General features: G+C 22.7%; 6 protein-coding genes across 6 annotated transcripts; 2 read left to right on the top strand and 4 right to left on the bottom strand.

The window, feature by feature from the left end:
• Positions 1 to 893: 893 nt before the first annotated feature.
• PCHAS_1416700 (SAS6-like protein, putative) lies at positions 894 to 2,419 on the bottom strand (the record flags this gene model as incomplete). Its single annotated transcript, XM_016799603.1, has 7 exons — positions 894 to 1,022; positions 1,111 to 1,245; positions 1,324 to 1,381; positions 1,538 to 1,654; positions 1,837 to 1,913; positions 2,085 to 2,206; positions 2,344 to 2,419. 7 exons carry the CDS (start codon positions 2,417 to 2,419, stop codon positions 894 to 896), a joined length of 714 nt encoding a protein of 237 aa, XP_016654871.1.
• Positions 2,420 to 3,165: 746 nt separating this feature from the next.
• Positions 3,166 to 3,871, top strand: PCHAS_1416600 (conserved Plasmodium protein, unknown function; the record flags this gene model as incomplete). The annotated part of the gene is made up of 5 exons (XM_016799602.1): positions 3,166 to 3,249; positions 3,339 to 3,390; positions 3,496 to 3,557; positions 3,648 to 3,716; positions 3,821 to 3,871. The coding sequence occupies 5 exons, from the start codon at positions 3,166 to 3,168 to the stop codon at positions 3,869 to 3,871; spliced, it is 318 nt and encodes a 105-aa protein (XP_016654870.1).
• Positions 3,872 to 4,280: 409 nt separating this feature from the next.
• PCHAS_1416500 (ADP-ribosylation factor, putative) lies at positions 4,281 to 5,251 on the bottom strand (the record flags this gene model as incomplete). The annotated part of the gene is made up of 2 exons (XM_016799601.1): positions 4,281 to 4,769; positions 5,081 to 5,251. 2 exons carry the CDS (start codon positions 5,249 to 5,251, stop codon positions 4,281 to 4,283), a joined length of 660 nt encoding a protein of 219 aa, XP_016654869.1.
• A 1,097-nt stretch (positions 5,252 to 6,348) lies between these two features.
• PCHAS_1416400 (inositol polyphosphate kinase, putative) lies at positions 6,349 to 9,291 on the bottom strand (the record flags this gene model as incomplete). The annotated part of the gene is made up of 1 exon (XM_729882.2): positions 6,349 to 9,291. One exon carries the CDS (start codon positions 9,289 to 9,291, stop codon positions 6,349 to 6,351), a length of 2,943 nt encoding a protein of 980 aa, XP_734975.2.
• A 2,083-nt stretch (positions 9,292 to 11,374) lies between these two features.
• Positions 11,375 to 13,719, top strand: PCHAS_1416300 (protein kinase, putative; the record flags this gene model as incomplete). Its single annotated transcript, XM_016799600.1, has 13 exons — positions 11,375 to 11,517; positions 11,626 to 11,817; positions 11,959 to 12,000; positions 12,083 to 12,158; positions 12,232 to 12,277; positions 12,368 to 12,468; positions 12,602 to 12,620; positions 12,713 to 12,782; positions 12,900 to 12,959; positions 13,047 to 13,089; positions 13,182 to 13,264; positions 13,462 to 13,503; positions 13,650 to 13,719. 13 exons carry the CDS (start codon positions 11,375 to 11,377, stop codon positions 13,717 to 13,719), a joined length of 987 nt encoding a protein of 328 aa, XP_016654868.1.
• A 457-nt stretch (positions 13,720 to 14,176) lies between these two features.
• On the bottom strand, positions 14,177 to 18,037 carry PCHAS_1416200 (exportin-T, putative; the record flags this gene model as incomplete). The annotated part of the gene is made up of 4 exons (XM_016799599.1): positions 14,177 to 14,236; positions 14,348 to 14,509; positions 14,633 to 14,722; positions 14,831 to 18,037. 4 exons carry the CDS (start codon positions 18,035 to 18,037, stop codon positions 14,177 to 14,179), a joined length of 3,519 nt encoding a protein of 1,172 aa, XP_016654867.1.
• Positions 18,038 to 19,058: the final 1,021 nt, after the last annotated feature.

The following is a 19,058-nucleotide window of genomic DNA, read 5'->3' as shown; positions in this document are numbered from 1 at the left end:
ATTTGGCCATATATATTTCGAGATTGAAATTTTCGTTATATTCCGCCGTAAAAGCAAAAACACAAAATGTAATAATAATATAAAACAAATAAATAAATTAAATAAATTAATTAATCAACCTGATTTAATTATTATGAACAGCTGTGGTATACAAAATTACGAGCAAAACAATATAACGCTAAATACAAAAATGATAATATATTCTTTTCATTTCTCTTTTTGGCAAAACAAATTCTTCGCAACTAATAAAACATTATTAGCGACTGATTATGAATTTTGTTATTTCGTTATTTCGTTATTTTGTTATTTCGTTATTTCGTTATTTCGTTATTTCGTTATTTTGTTATTTTATTATTTTATTAAATTTTTTATTTCATTTTTTCTCTGCATATTTAAATACTTTGCAGTGAAACGTTTGAAAAATGAAATTTATAAAAAAGAAAAATAATTTCTTACCATTTATATTTCATGAATGTAATTATATCATCATAAATTTACATGAAATGTATTAATATTTATGTTGTACGTGTATTTATAGGATTACAAAATTATAATAATTTCTATGGACTGTTATTTTATTTATATTTTATTTTTTTTTCATATTTATCATGTCTTAAAAAATATTTTGAGGTGTATACGAACTAACCGTCTTAAAAAAAATTGTAATCATCATATTTTTTTATGCAATAAATTAAAAATACAATTGGTACTTTTTTAAAAAGCTTTATCTAGTTAGTAAAAAAAAATTAAGCAACAGGAATACACGGTCATGTAGTATATAAGCATATATATTATCATTCATTCAAAAATATAAATAAAAATATTTTTATAAATATACCATATGTTGGTATATGGGCATAATTGTAAATGGTAGGCACTCCATATTATAGACTTCACTTATTGGGGCTGTATATATCACTTGTATATTTTTTGTTTTTCATAAGCTCCATTTGTTTACTAGCTGTTTTTTGGAGTTGCATTAAAAGGGATGGATTTTTTGATTTAATTAACAAACTTATATCCTAAGCAAGTTATAAAAAAGGAAAATGGAAAACAATAAATACATAGGGTCACCAATTTCTATCATATATATGTAACATTTTTAATTACTTGAAGTCTTTTATATATAATCGTATTCTTCGATCTAATGAAATTATATCTATAGGCAATACTTTCCTTTATTATATAATCTGGAGATTGCACAAATTCACACACAAGAAGCTCAATAAATCTGTATTCCATATTCTTTCAAAAAAAAAAAAAAGTTGTATATAAAATATTGCATAGACATTATTTTTGGCTTATATTATTTCTTATGTTTACTTTTATAAAATCAAGTTGAGCTTTTCCATTTTGTTTTATAGTAAATATAGCTAAAAAACTAATAAATCACAAAAAAAGAAAATAATAAAAAATGTAAAAAAATATTATATATGTATAAATATTTATTTTAATAATGATGTTACAACTATATTCCTATACTTCTTTTGAGCAAACATTATTAAAGAATGACTGTCTTGCTGAGATTGAGTTATACCTTTGGGGATCTCGGACACATGAGTTAAACATTTTAATTAAAACTTCCAAATATTCAGAGAAGCTTATCATAAGTTTTTGCTTGTCTTGCATTGTATCGAATATATTTTCATCAATACTGTAAATAAGAATCGAATAAGATATATCAAGCAATAATAAAATATTCAGTAAGAACTTTTACATTCTTAAAAAGGATAAGCAATATAAATAAATTTATATACATAATATGGATATATAACAGTTAAACAAAAAATGACATTCTTGATCTACGATGAAAATAAAATATTATTATTCTTCTACATTTGTGTAAAATGGAAGAATAAATCGGATTCGCTAGTTAGCTCTATTTTAATACTCCGTGCATTTAATTCCTCACCCTATAAAAATATAATAAAATCCATATTTATTTTCTTTATTCAGTAAAATTATCAACTGTTATAGCAATGATCTATTTATTAATTAAGCATTTGCTTTTTATGAGAAGCGTGTGTAATCATATGTATATATTATGTTTTCTACTTTTTTGATGTAATACATATATGACTTACTAGAACTAATAATTTTACTGTTATGTTTTCTAAAGTTCCAATTTCTTTTGGAGCATTTTCTGATTCACCCATTTTTATTTCAAATGGTACTTCCTTATTGTAACATATGTGATAGCCATCAGCTATAAAAAATATTAAATGTTCATACATTTGTTTCGCTCTCTCTCTATATACTATTTACACACACTGTTCATTATTTTCATGCCTATTATTCATAAGTATAATGGAATAGTTACATTTTTTCAAATTTGTTTGTAACCTATCGATGGATCTAAATCTTCCAAGGAAGAAAAGTCAAATTGACATAAAAAATCGTTTATTTCATTTTTATTCATCTTTATTATTACATGAAATTTTTTGAAAATTTTACTTTCATTATTTTTTTATTTTTTTTTTCGTTTTCAATAATGTGGATAAATATAAAGACAGTACATATATGCTCATTAAAATATGTGTAGCATAGTTTTATTCTAAGTTAAGTCCTGAATAAAAAATAAAAATATAATATTATTTCATTTTTTTTTATAATTTTTTACATTAGCGATATAATAAAATTGCATACTAAATGAGAAAAATTAGTTGAAAACAATTTCAAGCTTAAAAAAATCCATTGCATAAAAGACAGGTATACCATTAAGGCACATTAATTTGTAAAAATTATTACTAAATAATTGTGATATCATGTGTGTAAATATATAAGAATTTAAGAATGTATATATATATGCATACATATTAAATTCTATTAGTTGTAATTACACGCTTGCATAACCCATTTTGCTTTGAAAAAAAGGGCACAGGAATACTTATGCGTATGCAAATATTTAAGTCTATAAATTTAAAAGGACAACCGAACTATGTTCACAAACAAATTTGTAGAAATCGACAAAAAATAAATTGTATCTCTATATTTTAAAATTCACATAAATAATAACATAATAATAGGGCTTGTATAAATAAAAAATATATACATATTTTTATTTTACTTAAAATCAATTGTTCTATATAATAAGAGATTAAAAATTATAAACACATATTGTTGTTTCGTTTTTTTAAAAAAAAAAATATATTTTTTAAGTTCAAAATGAATAATTATATATTTTCCCTTTTTTTTTTGTTTTATACTGTCTATGCTCAAATACCCTATGAAGTTCAAAATATCTATAAGGTTTTCGTTGAACATGATTTTGAATGATTTTATAGATTTATATTTATTATTATATTTTCAATATATTTTTTAAATTTATTTTAACTCAGCCACTAAATCCTCAGTCTGTTAATGCAATGCCAGGGGACAAGACCCAAGCAGGTTATTTTCATTGTTATTTATTTTTTTCATTATTATTTATGTTTTTCATTTTTATACAATGTTTTTGTTTTAATTTTTTCCCCTTATCCATTATTACACTTTTAGACTACGAATTTAAGGACATTCAAAGTACCGGTGAAAAGGAATATTCAGAAAACTCATTGAAAGTAAATACATATTGAAAAGGTTGACAAAATTTGATAATAATTAATATATATCATGTTAAAACGTTTTTATTTTTTTGGGCATTTTTAAAGAAATTATCAGAAAGGTACTATAAAGATATAGCGGGAAATAATAAAAGTATTTTTGAAGAGCTTGATCAGGTAGCAATTTAGATCAAGGGTTTACAAAAAAGTAAATAATATATATTCACTACATATTTTTAAATAATTTTTACATATGCACATTTGTATTTAATTATATACAGATAATAGACATTGTTGGAGATAAATCGCTTTATTTAAAAATGTTTAAATAAGATAAAAATCCATTTTTGTTATAGTAAATTTACTATGCTTGTCCTAAATATTTGATATATTTTTTTTTCACAATTAGATTTGTTCTTTAAAAAGAATTAATTTTATTGATGAGTGTTTTTAATAACATAAATAAAATAATACATTTGATAAATGAAAACGTAAAAAAATAAAAAGGGGGTGACACATATAAATGTATATCTATTTATACAATAACAAATCGGGTAGAAATATAGTGTAAATAGTCATATGCTTATAATTGAATAGTGAATGAATAAGATGGTTTATGTGGGGAAAACAAAAGCAAACAAAAAATAAAGGGAAATTCGTTAGAGCTATATTATTGCCCTATAGTTGTATATAATGAAAACCTTTCTTTAGTATATACATTAAACAGGAGTTTTAACACTATTAATAGTCATATAACTTTTTACGTCTTTCCATAATATCTTCTTTTTCTGAAAAGATATTATAATTTAATAGCCATTCTAAACCTTCATTTAATCCTTGTCCAGATAATGTACTTGAAGGTATAAATTTACATCGATATTGTAATTCATTTGGTAAAGCAAAATAGTTGATAATTTCTTCTGGCTTTAGGCAGCCATTTGAATCTTGTTTGTTCATAAAAATTAAAAATTTACATTTTCTATATATAAATCGAAATTCATATAATATCCTTATAAAATCTTCTCTACATTCACATAATTTATCTTTATGTATGCTATCAATAATATAAATTACATCGTCTGATATATCTGCATATTCTTTTATTAAATTGTAAGAACAGTTATGTCCTATTTCATAAAAATTTATTTCATAATTCTTTTCTTCATTATGATTTTTATCACGATTTATTTTTAATGTAAATTTTTCTTCGTTTATAAAATATGTTTTTACCTACATATTAAAAAGGCGAAATAGAAAATGTGTACGTTTTATATGCTGATAGTAAGTTGTGTCAAATGTACTAGCTTAGTGGGCATAAGGGTTTCAAAGAAGGATCGAAATTTGTATGCTTAGAAATTTCTTTATATATGCATACAACGTTTTACAGTTCAATATGTAGTGACAATTTTTATGAGTAGACAGTATGTGTGTTATAAGAAAGGTCCACTGCTTTTTAATATTTATTTTGTATGCTTGTATTTTATAACTTATTATTAAATAATGCTATAACATTTTTATTTTCATTTTTGTTTGGGTCTTACACTTGTAATAAGGTATCCAAGCTTGAAAAAGTATATTATAGAAGTTTTCCCCGAAGAAGGTAATCCAAATATTATGAATTTTTTTTTTATTGGATATTTTATATTAAAAAAACGGTATATCATAAAAAAAATAAACATAAAATGCTTTTTTATAAATTCAAATATATTCATCTCTCTAAACTTTTTCAAAAATATATTTATTAATTTATTACATTTTTAGTGTGTGTTTTTTTTTTCTTTCTTTTATGATACAACTATTTATTTTATATAAATATATACTTTAATTAGCCCTTCCTCCCAAAATATTTTTAATTATTCCTATTAATAAGAATATTATGAAATATAATATATCATTTTTTTCCATTTAAAAAGTACAAAAATAGTATAACTCATTATTAAAGGTCTTCTCATATAGTATTTTATACCCACATAATATTTCATATATTCATAATATAATAAAAAAAATAAAAGTGCAGCAGGCATTTATTATCAAAAGTGGGAAAACGAAAAAAAGAAAGAACGATTAAGCAAACAGTTAAAAAAAAACATGTATAATAATAGTTATTTTTTTTTGATTAAAAAATTAAGATTATTTCTTTGATATGCCATTATTTTACACCCCCTTTTAATTGATTTTACGTATTGTATTTAAAAGGGTGAGCAGGGAACTAATGAAAAGGAAATACTTTAATATTAATTTGTGTAATAAAAGAAAAAACAAAAAATGTAAATATTTTCATTTTCACATGGACGTATTTATATAAAATAATTTTTTCTACAAATTGGGATATGATAATTTTTTGTGTGTGTTATTATGTCAATCTATTTTATTTTTGTTATTTTTTCTAAAATTGAAAGGTAAGCAAATATTTGTCAAAATAAGACAGTAACCTTTCTGTAAGTATAAAAATTTATATAATTAACACATACATATATGTGTAAAATTAGTATTTAAATGCTTGTATTTTTTTAAATATTTAAAATAATTGATACATATACAAAATAATAGCAATGATAATAACCAATAGCAAATGACTATAAGTTGATAAAAAATGAAAATGGTTATATCAACTGGAAATAATAAACTGTAAAAATGCAAATGAAATATTATAAAAGTATAAAATTTAAAAAAAAATTGAATAAATAAATCATTTAATTCATATTACAAATATAGTTCAAAATGGTAAACCCATAAACATATACATATGCATGTATAGATAGATAGAGATATTGGGAGGGAGGACAAAAAAATTAATATTGAATAAAAACTATTCGCTTATAGAACAATTCGAAAAATAGTCGACATTAGTTGAGCTTGAAATAAATCCATAAATATGGTCATATATAGGAGCTTTAATTAATTTTTCTAATTTATTTTTTATTAAGTTGCTATAATGGATTTCTGTAGCATTCAAATTGTTTGGGGTATATGCAAATCTAGGAAATTTATAAATATTAGGTTCAGATAAAGATCTACGAATATATTTATAATTTTCATTTGTTTCTGTTAAAGGGATTATTAAATTTTTACGTTTTAGTTCATATTCAATATGCTTATTAAAAAAAATATTTTGTTTTTTCGAATGATTTAAAATACCATCATCAATAAAAAACATATTAGTATTTTTATATTCTGAATAAGGATTGAATTCTTCTAATGGGTTATTAATAGAATGTGAATAATATTTTTTTTTATTTTTATTAATTTTATAAAATTTATTATAGATCTTATTTTTTTTATAAACAATAGTATGTCTACTATTGGATATATTACTACTACGTAAATAGCTCATTTGATTTGCTGACTTTGTAAAACTTTTAATATCACCAAATTCACTATATTTTCTTAAAATGTACTTGTTAATTTTCTTTTCATAATATATTTTTTTTTTGTTGTCTTTTTTTATATTTATAAAAATATCTGTGTATGAATTTGATTTCTCACACATTTGCAAATTTTTCTTTTTTACAACTGTTTTAACACTATTCACATCGAAGCTTTTCTTAAAAAATAAAAACGAATCTGAATTGAAGTTTATTTTTTTTAATCCTATTTTTGCATTATAGTTTTTTTCTATATTTTCTAATGAAGGTAAACATGTGACGTCAAACGTGTTTGTATTTTTTTCTTTATAGTTTTCAGAAATTGGCAAATTTGAGCATGACATTTTTACAACCACATCTTTATAGCAAATTTTATTATCACTTCGGCATTGAACCGTTACCTTATTTATTCCATTTTCTTTGTTTTCTTTTTTTGATCCAACCTGTTCATAATTGTAAGATTTTTCTATATCCTCATTGGCTTGCTCTAAATTAAATTTATCTATGCTTCTTTTTATTTGCACTTTTGAATCATTGCCTATTTTTGTTTGCTCATTGTTTATATAGTTTTTGTCAATCTTAATTAGATTCTCTTTATCTTCGTTCAATTTATCACATATATTTTGATTGTAACTATTTACTTTTGTATTCAACCTACATTTTATATTCATTTTTACATTTGCCTTTTCTTTATCAATTCTTTTATTTTCATTGTTGTTGCACAAAATTTTGATAAATTGATGAACATCCAATTTTTGATCCCCACCATCGATTTTTTCTCTACAGTCATTTGAACTGTATGTGGCAAAATTCGAAGGTGTATGCCTACTTTTATTCACAAAATAGTTAGAACCGCTACGATTTGCATTTGCTTCTACGAATGAATATTTATCGTTATTAATAAAATAAGAGCGGTTTACTTTATCAGTATTCAAAGTGTTTCCTTGACAAATATTATCAATAACTTTAACTTTTTGAAGATTAGGTGCACCATTTTGTAACTGGGCATAATTTCCATTTGTGGAAATTGGGTCCTGTTTTAAAAGCTCCATATTCATACATATAGTATATTTTTTTTTTTGTTTTAATTTTTTGATTTGAATTTTTTTTTTTTTTTTCTTTTCTTTAATTTGATCCGTAATATCTGATTTGACTTTCCCTTTAATAATATGATGATAAAATGGTTGAATAGATTTATCTTTTTTTGTGATATCATAATTTTCAGAATAAAAATAAGTATTAATTTGATAAGGTAAAAAATACATATTATGTATACAATTATATAATATTTGAATAAAATAAATTAAATTACGTAACCCAAAAATATATTCTTCATCTACAGAAGGATTATCTTGTAAATATATTGTATTAGCAAAATCAATCATTCTTATATCTAACGAATTTGATCGTTCTTTTTTATCACTTAAACCTCCATCAAAAACCCATAATAAAGATGAAGACCAAAATCTATAATGTCTTAATTCAACAATGCAATTAAAAAAAACATGTAATTTTTCTAAAAGTATTGGAATTAATTCATCATATAATAATGATCCATTCCAAAACCAGTTTCTAATTGCCCATGGAATATTTTCTTTGCTTAAACTTCTACCCCAATATTTATCTTTATAAAATAATGTATCTTGTAATTTATTATAATGTTGACATCCACATAATCGAAACCCTAATGAATGGCTAGTTGTTTTAAAGCTTTTTTCAACTTGTCTTTTCTTTTTTTCTAACGATGCACCTATTTTTCGTTGTCTTTTGCCCATCTTTATATCTAATACACAAGGTCTTTTAAATCCGTTTACTAAATCTTCCAAAATAATATGTGGAACCCACTTTTTCTTATCCTCATCATGCTCACTATCATGTTCATCATTTTTCTTGTAACTATTTATGTTTATGCTTGTTTGATAATCTATTTCATCAATTTTTATATGGTTTGTTCCCTCTTTCCGATTTATGCAAATACTTCCATCACTGCAATGTGTCTCCGTTTCAGTATGAGCATAATCTGGGTTGGTGAATATGCAATCTTTCTCTTTTTCATTTTTATTAATACGAGTATATTTCAAGTTGTTATTTTGTGGGGAGTTCTTTCGATTTTTTTTTGATTTTTCTGCCCCTTTTGAATTTTTTCTTAATGTTTTATCATTTAAGTTTGAGAAAGAATCAACAGGAATGTCTACAACGCCATAAAATTTTGGAATAAATTTTTTTAATATCTGTAAAGGACTAGATTCTGCAGAAGAAGAACGAAAGTTTTTTAATTTTTCATAAAAAATATATTCATTTTCTATCAGCGGTTTGTAAACTTTTGATGAATCTTTGGGTTTGATCAACTTGCAATGACCGCCAACTTGATGTCTATATTCTTCCATACTTATTCGGTGCAATGAATATATATATCGATCCGATTATATGACTATTAATTATAGCACAGTATTACATATAATAATATTTATATGGATATACATATGTTCATTTTGTCAATAAAAGGGTTTATCTTCTCAACATTTGATCACATCTTTGAATAAAATTTCTTTTCTCTATATATTTTTATCGTAAGCCATACTTTAGTAATTTATGCAAATGTTTGTTTTTTTCCCTTTCTTCACTGTTTTGTTTTTTTATCATATTTATCAATAGTATCACATTTTCACTACACATTATTTAAATAAGCTCTTATATAGATTTATACATATATAAGGACGTTTTTGACAATCTTTTTTCAGCTGTTTAAATATGATATATATGAATAAATATAATAAAAAATTTATATACTTTATAAAAAAAAAACACATGTATAAAGTTTATTATATTTTTATTCAAGTAGTATCATATTCCTTTTTTTTCAAATTTTTTTCAAACTTTTTCAATTTTATTGTTGTTACTTTAGTAAAGAATCAACGGTTAAACACTGAAGTGCGTGTAATGTGTGATGGTGTAGATGACCCTCAATTGTAAGTAAATAAATAAATAAAATAAATACGCAATTGAGAAATGGAAATATATCGAAATTTCGAATAAAAAAATAATATGTAATGAAATATTCATAAATGTTAACAAAATTAATGACGCATATAATCCTTATGCGAAAAAAAAACTTTAACTTGTATACACTATAAACTTATTGAATTGGCCACTACACATTGAAGGAAAAATAAAAAAGATTATTAAATAAATATATGTATATTTTATTATTGCATATATTTGTAATTTATAATGTTGCCATTATTTTCATTAGCTTCACATATATTTTTTATATTCCTTTTTTATTGTTATTTTCCGGGTTTGAATTTTATAAAATTATAATATATATATTAAGTCAGTTTCATGGATTTTAGGATATAAATAATACGAGAAACGATTTAAATTTAATAAATAAAATTGGACAAATAATAATTGCATATAAATAATTTCAGTTGTTATATATGTGTAGCTAAAGCAATATATATATTTAATTATTGTGTAAATGGCACACACAAACATTTATATATTTATTTGCAATGCGCAATACGATATAATACACAAAATAGTAAAACAATTTAAAAAGATATATAAGTTCTTATATTTTCATAGCTCCTATATTATTGCAATAAAATACAAAGAAGAAAAATATATAAGCATACATATGTACATACGCACATGTGTATATATTGTTTATTTTTATATATCAATATTTAGAACAAAAAATAAAATTTTCAAACATATTGATGGTTTGACAACAAACAGTAAATGTAGAAATTATGATAACCTTAATTTTTAAATGAAATACATTTGGTGTATTTTTTTATTTTAACAATTCTACATTTAAGACATTCCTTTTTTTGGTAGTTATTCTCTGTTCTCTTTTTTGCACTCGCTTTTATTTTTTTTTTACGGCCCAAATTGAACAATTCCTCAATATATTATATTTTGAAAAGTTAAATAAAAATTAGCATTCTTTTAATAGTCTATTTCGCATATTTAAATAGTATATATAACGCACACGCGTGTGTATATGTATACATGTTTATGTAGAGATAATATTTATTAAAAAAAAACAGTAAAATTTTGTCTTATATGTATGTACATGAAATATATATTCATATTTTGTTTGGGAAAGTCTCTTTATTTATTTTAATTTTTTTGTTTTTCTTATGAAAATTTAAATAAAATTGTTTATTAATTTGTTTGTTGAATATATATTTTGTAAATCTTTGTTTAATTTTTTTTTGACTCTCCATTTGTTCTGTTATTTTTTTTAAAAGACTATGGATATAGTTTAATTTTTTGTTTCGTATGGGGTGTTACATTTGTTCGTTTTAAACAACTTATTTTAGAATTATTATTACATACATTTTGAACTTGCACATATTTACAAGCAATAATATAGACACAATAAATATAAACTTATTTATTCTGTATGTATATATTGAGCGATAATATAGTGTTTAAGTTCATAAAGTATATAAACACGAAATGGATAAAACAAAGGGGAGTAAAAATGAATATCCCCAATATAAATTGATAAAACTGATTGGAAAAGGAACTTTTGGAAAGGTCTATTATGCAATAGATTTAGCTACTCAAGAACCAGTTGCCATTAAAAGGTCGCCAAAATGGTACAAATAATACTAATAAGTATATAACCACTAATCCTAACCATTTTGATAATAAACAGTTACTTATCATTGTCCATTTTTATTAACTTTTCATTTCCTTGTCTGAAGGAGAAATAAAGTTTCTAGAGAAGTTGACTTATTAAAAAAAATGAATTACAGTAAAAATATCGTAAATACAAAATCGATTTTTTATACAACGACAGAAAAAGGATTTCGCATCCAAAATATTGTTTTTAAATATATGACATATAGCTTAGGAAAATTTATAAGACTAAAAAAGCAGGAAAAAAGGGAAGACAAGTAAAAATAACTATATTTTCACACATTCTCTTGATTAACTTATATAATTAAGCTAACTGTATTATTAACCCTTTTGAATACAAAAATGAAAAGGTGGTGCATGCAAAATATATATTTCTTATCATTTTTTATAATTATTAGATATGAGCGAATCCCACCAGATAGCTTGAAAACAATAATACAGTACGTAATGAAAAGGATATATGCATGCACATATATATGAACCTATTATGGATAAGCACAAATCGATGCATCTTTATTTTAGTCAAATATGCTTAGGAATAAAAAATTTGCACGAGCATAGTGTTGCTCATAGAGATTTAAAACCGGATAATATATTAGTAATAAATAAATTAATAAATGTGTATCTAATTAAGCATATGAATACAAAATAAGTAATCTTTTTATTAATAGATCAATTTGGATACGCCTGATATTAATGTAGAAATATGTGATTTAGGTATATAAAAAAATGTATATACACATTTATAATTAAGTAGAATGCTAAATTGATGGCATTTGAAATGGATAATACGCTTATTTTTTTAAGGATCTGCCAAAAAAGTTGAAAAAAATATTATTTCCATCCCTTATATCTGTTCAAGATGGTATAGGGCGCCGGAATTGCTTTGTGGCTCCATGTATTATACGGTTAAAAAATTATTTATAATAAAACTGACATGTATATAAAATATGAATGAATATTCTTAAAGATATTCGATATACGATCCAATGGTCTGATTTGAGTACCTATGTTGCCTTTTCATTTTTTCGCATTTTACAGACAGCTGTGGACCTATGGTGTTAGTATTTTATTTGCAATTTGTTTGTAACTTTTTTTATACCCTTTAATTCTATTGGATCTTTTAATATAATAATATTTTTAATACCTTAGCGCTGGGTTGTATAATTTTTGAGCTAATAAATTTGTGCCCCTTGTTTCCTGGAAAGTTCAAGAAAGACGAGTTAAAAAATGAAATTATAAAAGTTTTAGTACATAAGCATAGGGAAGCATTTTATTTTCATTTCCCATTTATTTTATTATTTATTTATTTTATTATTTTTTTGATTTATTTCTAAAGATATTCAGAAGAATGCTCCCAAATTATAAATTTGATTGAAGTCTTAGGATCACCTAATATGTATCCATTTTAAAATTCGATGTTATACCTAAAATTATATAAAAAAATAAGAAGAAATATACTCATTTGTTCTATTTTTTTATATAGAAATTTTTATGAAAATATAAAGGATTATACTAGCTCCAAAAATGTAATATTTTTATATGGTTGCTAAACGTAATAGTTCATAAATACTACATTCTTATATATTTTATAAATTTCGTTATTTTTTTTTATATTAAGACATTACTAATAAAAGAGCTATGCGAGTTAGATATCCCATCTTTATCATGGAGTCATATTCTAGGAAACGTTTTAGAGAAAGAGTTAACAAAAATATATATATATATAATAGTATTACTTATTCCGTGTCTTATTTATTCATTTATTTTAGTATTGTACTTGTAACATATTTACTAAGATTATACCACCTTATATATCCCAAAACGAATTCGTTACTGCATTGTATAGTTTATATTTTAACATAAAAAAATGTATTTTTATATGAAATAAAATTTTGCAGAGAAAGAGATTTAATAGACATAATAGATGGGCTTTTAAAATGGTAGCAGCGTATAATTTGTCCCGAATTATGTGATTTATTTTATGTTGTATATGTCGTTTTTCATAATATTCTATATGCTATAGATATAAGAATAGTGTATGCTTATTTATACAATTATTTATTTAAATTTCATTTAATTTTTTAAGGGATCCAAATGAAAGATTAAAAATTGATGAAGTCTTAGATAATTCTTACTTTTCTACATTACATATATAAAAAAAATAGGATACATTAAAATATATAAAAAAATAAAATACATATGAAATAAACATATTGTAAGAAAAAAAAATACATTTATATTAATTTGTATAAGAATATTTATTCAATTATATAATAAAACAAATTATGGACATATTCACAAATTAATCATTATTTTATCATTTTGTAAAAATAAATAATATATATATTTTTTTTTATAAATATTAATATAATTTTGTTAATATTAAAAAAAAAAAAAAAAAAAAAAGGAAACAAATTATTGCATATACATATTTTTATTTTGTATTAATTTTGGCTATTTAGTAATGTGTGTTTTTCTTTGGCTTTATACGAATTACACTCATTCAATATTTTATTGTTTTATTTTCTCTATATATGCATATATTCATTCCTAATTTTTTAATTTTCCATTAGTCCATTTTATATTCAGTTTAAATGTTTTTTATTTTTTTTGTTATGCAGCAAAATTAGATAAAATATGTCTAAACTGTTGTTGATTGTTTTCATTAATTGCCTGCATGTTCAGAAAAAAAAAATTAATATAATGTATTTTTTTTTTTATTTTCATATTTATTGCACACAAAATGATAAAAATGGGTCTAAACTAATATATTTTTATTCTTACTTGAAGTAAGACATGAATGTCATTTTGGTTGTTTTTAAAAGCTGAGAGTAGCGAATTTTGCAAGCACATTTGTGAGTTTTCGATTATTTTTCTTGGTAAACAATTAGTAGTTCCTTTAAATCCACATAATAATCTAAATATGGTGAGAGCCTCTTGAATTACCTGTACATTAATAAAAAAAAATAAAAATTGTTACAAATATTGTCATGCTTCAAATATTATTAAATAGGATATTCCCACATATGTATATGCATAAATTGTGGGATTATTAGAATGTGTTTTTACCCTCTTATTTTTGGGATCGGAATAATCCAAGAACTTTAAAGATAGACATATTGTTTCAATAATTTGCATTAATGGGTATTTACTTAATATCTGCAAAAAGAAAGAATGCAAACATATATTTACAGGACATGAAATTGGCATTACAATTATGATATAAAATTAGCATAGCATATAAGTATATTTTTTTAGAGTGTTTACCTCATCAGCAGTTGGCATATTTGCAGCACTATTCAATATGTTAGTAATAGTTTGGAATGAATATAAACAAATACTCAAATCGATGGTATTTTTATAATTTAAAGAAATAAGTAATATACTTGTAACAGCATCTGCTATTTTTGTTTTTATTAAATCATCATTTGCAAACATATCACAAAAATGTTTATGGTTTATAGCAACATGCTCAAAAGAAATAAAATTATGTATTGCTGTTGGTATATTTAATGATATATTATAAAATATTAATAATAATGGCGATAAAACTGAATTTTGTTCTCTTTGCATTTCAATAGATTGTACATGTATACGTTTCCATACACTTAAATGTATTTGGGTAATATTATGTATATATGGTTTAATAAATGTGTCAAACGATTTTTCTTTATATGTTGATATAAGATGGCATACTAGTATACTTAACTCATTCAATTCGCTATATAAATATTTTAACTCTTCTTGATATCTACTTGAGACATTTTTTGAATCATTCTCAGATGGGTTATTAGACATTTGAAAAGATGTTGGAGTAGTCATACTAAAAGCGTTACCACTAGTTCCCGAATTATCAGTGCTATTACCTTTTTTCAATTTTTCCATTATCATATTATATGATATGTTATAAAAATATGGTAAAATTTTGATTGTATAATTAAGTGATAATTCTTTGAATAAATTAGAGAGAATTCTATAAGTATAAAGAACAGAATCTCTAACAAGATAATTAGTATAAAATAGTTCTAATGATTCGCTAATTATTAAACCTAATGTATTATCTAGATCATTGATTAATGTATCTGTCATACTGATATTTACATTTTTGCATAATGCTCCTATACATTTAATAATAATACTACACGTAAAACTTAAGCATAATGTATCTTGTTGTGTTTTAGGAGAGTTTATATATAAATTTTTAATAGAAGCTAAATTTTCTAGTAGCTTATTTAATACGCCTTTAAAAAATAATATTCTTTCTTTGTAAATTGGAATTAATTGCTCATTCATTTTTTCATTTATACTATTTAAATCTGTACCTGCATTGCACATATTGTTTGCGGCTCTATTGCTTTGATATCCATCATCATTTACTAATTTTTTACCCCTTGAAAAATCATGATATAATAACAACAACCCTGCGGTTTCATATATATCAATTTGATCATCGTAAGTATAATTTTTTTCATTATACATATAAGTATATATAGATTTGATAGTATCTGGATTTAATGCAACGGTATTAAATGGACTACTACCCATAAGTCCATTATTTCGTATTTTTTGATAGGGACATGGAATATCTAAATATGGTTCTAACATTTGCAATATATCTTTAATATAATTTGATATAACAATAGAATTATTTTTGATGAATTTTTTAAAAATATGTATCGCTTTTTTGACTACACTATTTTTGTTACTTCGAATACCGTTAGTAATAAATACATGCAAAGAATATTCAATATATTGTGGATTTTTAATAAAAAATAAATTTAGTCTTTGAAATATTTCCATTAAATTTATATTAATAAGAGTGTTATTGCAATTAACAATTTTTCGATTTTTTAATAACTCTATTAAACATTCATATAATAAATTATTATAGTTTAAAGACATTTCAGCAGAATCCTTTTGTTGTTGTTTTGTATTATTATTCGATCCACTATTTGTACTCGAATTTCCTTTATATTCGCTATAAATAGATGTAGTAATATAAAATGCATATAGCTTACATTCTATGTTATTCCATTGAAGATTATCAAAATTTTCATTTAAATATTGAATAGCATTTTTAATAATTTCAATAGATTTTAATTTATCAAATAAAATTAAACGTTGAAATAATTTTTCGATATTTTCTCGAAAGTTTATAAAAGTAATATAATCTTCATCTTCTTCATCATAATCTTCTTCAATATATGATGGGAATTCAAATTTGTTGACAGTAGTACACATAAGACTGTTTATAAAAACGTTTAATTTGCTCATAGGAATTTTATATGAATTACTAGCAATTCCCCTATTACAATTGTTGGGGTTGTTATTATTTTCGGTATTAGTACCAGGGGCAAATTCTATAATTCCTTTAAATTTTGTAAAAAATAAACTAAAAAATGGTTCGACTGTACTGGTTATATAAAAATCATTAGCAGAAAATATATCCAATGCATGTGGTAAAATAAGAAATAATAAATTTGTTGCCTTATCACAGACTTCATTATATTTCATAATATTCATTTCATAATCTTTTAATTTAGTAATTTCAAAAATTGATTCAACTAATTCTAAGCAAATATTATTTATTAACTCTCCTTTTTTCATCATAATATTTTTATTTATTTCAAAAGAGGTATCAACTATTTTGGGGCTATTTTGTATTATATATATAATGTTGATACTTTCAATAAATTGGATTTTATTAACAGGATTCATACCTTTTTTTATTAAAGAAGTTAAGAATGGATAACTAGCTTGTGAAATTGGATTTATCGAATTTAAAGTGTTATATACAAAACTTAATACTTTGTCATTTACTACATAATTTATATCAATCCATGGGACATATTTAGCTAATGTAAAAATAGCTAGCGATGTATTTTCTTCTATATTTAAATTCATTATATAATAAAAACATTCTACAATTAATGGCAAATCATTATTTTTTATAGATTCTTTTAAATTTGTAACTACTTGTAAATTTTTTTTAGCATAGGAATTATCTATATATTCTGTATCTAACATGCTCATTAATTTTAGAAAAAAGAAAATATATATATTTTTTATATTCATATCATTATTTACCATAATATTATTTATTATAAATTTAAACCCATCAGCCATATTATTAGGATATAAATATTCAATCAAATATAAATATAATTGTATTATTTTATTAACTACACATGGGTCTTCATTAATTGTTATATATTTTTTTTCTAAATAGGTATATAATGAATTTTTTATATATATCAAATCTTCAATTTTTAATGTCCCTAATTTTTCTATTATTACATTAACACAAAAAAATTTTATTTCTAATTTATCTGATTCAATTAATTTTGTAATGCAATATTTCCAACTATCACTATTGTTCTGAAACATTTCACAATATTTTCGTGCCTCATTTTTATTAATCTGCGAACTTTCATTTCCATATAGGCACAAAATTGCTACTTCAAGTTCATCCATCTTTGGCTAGCTGGGTCAGGCGAACAAATAAAAATCCCGGGCTCTCGTCGATGTTTCTTATATAAGTCTCTTTAAAATGAATAATGTCTCAAGTGTATAGAAGAATATTTAAATAAGCCGTGTAAATAAATGTATTCCGGCTATATAACTATATAATATCTATGCTCTATATATCTGAAAAAAAATTATATATTTACTTTTTTTGATTTAAACGTAGGTAGAAATATAAATTGGTAATATCCACACACACCTAATCTGGTCTTCTTTATCTATTGAATTTTTTTGTAACAAATATAATGTGTGTGTGGAAATATATATATATATGTGAAAATCTGCGTATATGTATGCTTAGATTTATTTTTTTTATTCCCCGCTTAAGAATACTTTATTTTCTATCATTTTACATAAAGTTCAGTATTTTTATTTCTTTATGTATATAACTTCGCATATAAATATTCGTTTTTATATGTACATATTGTTACAAAATAATTGGGGTATATATTTGCGATGCTTATTTTTCAAATGGTATTTTCACAACTTTGAAGTATAAAGATTAGTAATAAAAAAAAAGCCAGATTTAGAAGGTGTAGCAAAATACGCGTATATTCTTATTAATTTGATATTTATTTTTTTTTATTGTTTTTAAATTTTTATAATATATACTGTATGCATCATATAAATAATTTATCACAGTAAGATCGAAATATATATATATATGCATATATGAATGTAAAACAAAATACAATATCTATTAAGTAGGTGGGGAATAAAGAATGTATATATAATATTTACGTGATTTTTTTGACAATATATAGATAGTATATGTACATACGAAAATAAGATATGTATGCATATAAACAGTATTACAATTTGTATTTGTTTTTTATGAATAAGCAACTACATTTATGAGTATACTTATAGTATTAGTTATATTTTCAATTTTGTTTATTTAATTTTTTATTTTGGCTTTTTTTTATTTTATATTTTTATATGTATGCATAAAATAATATAAATCAATAAT

Source organism: Plasmodium chabaudi, assembly GCF_900002335.3.
Source record: "Plasmodium chabaudi chabaudi strain AS genome assembly, chromosome: 14".
NCBI lineage: Eukaryota > Apicomplexa > Aconoidasida > Haemosporida > Plasmodiidae > Plasmodium > Plasmodium chabaudi.
This window is presented reverse-complemented; position numbering and strand designations above follow the sequence as displayed.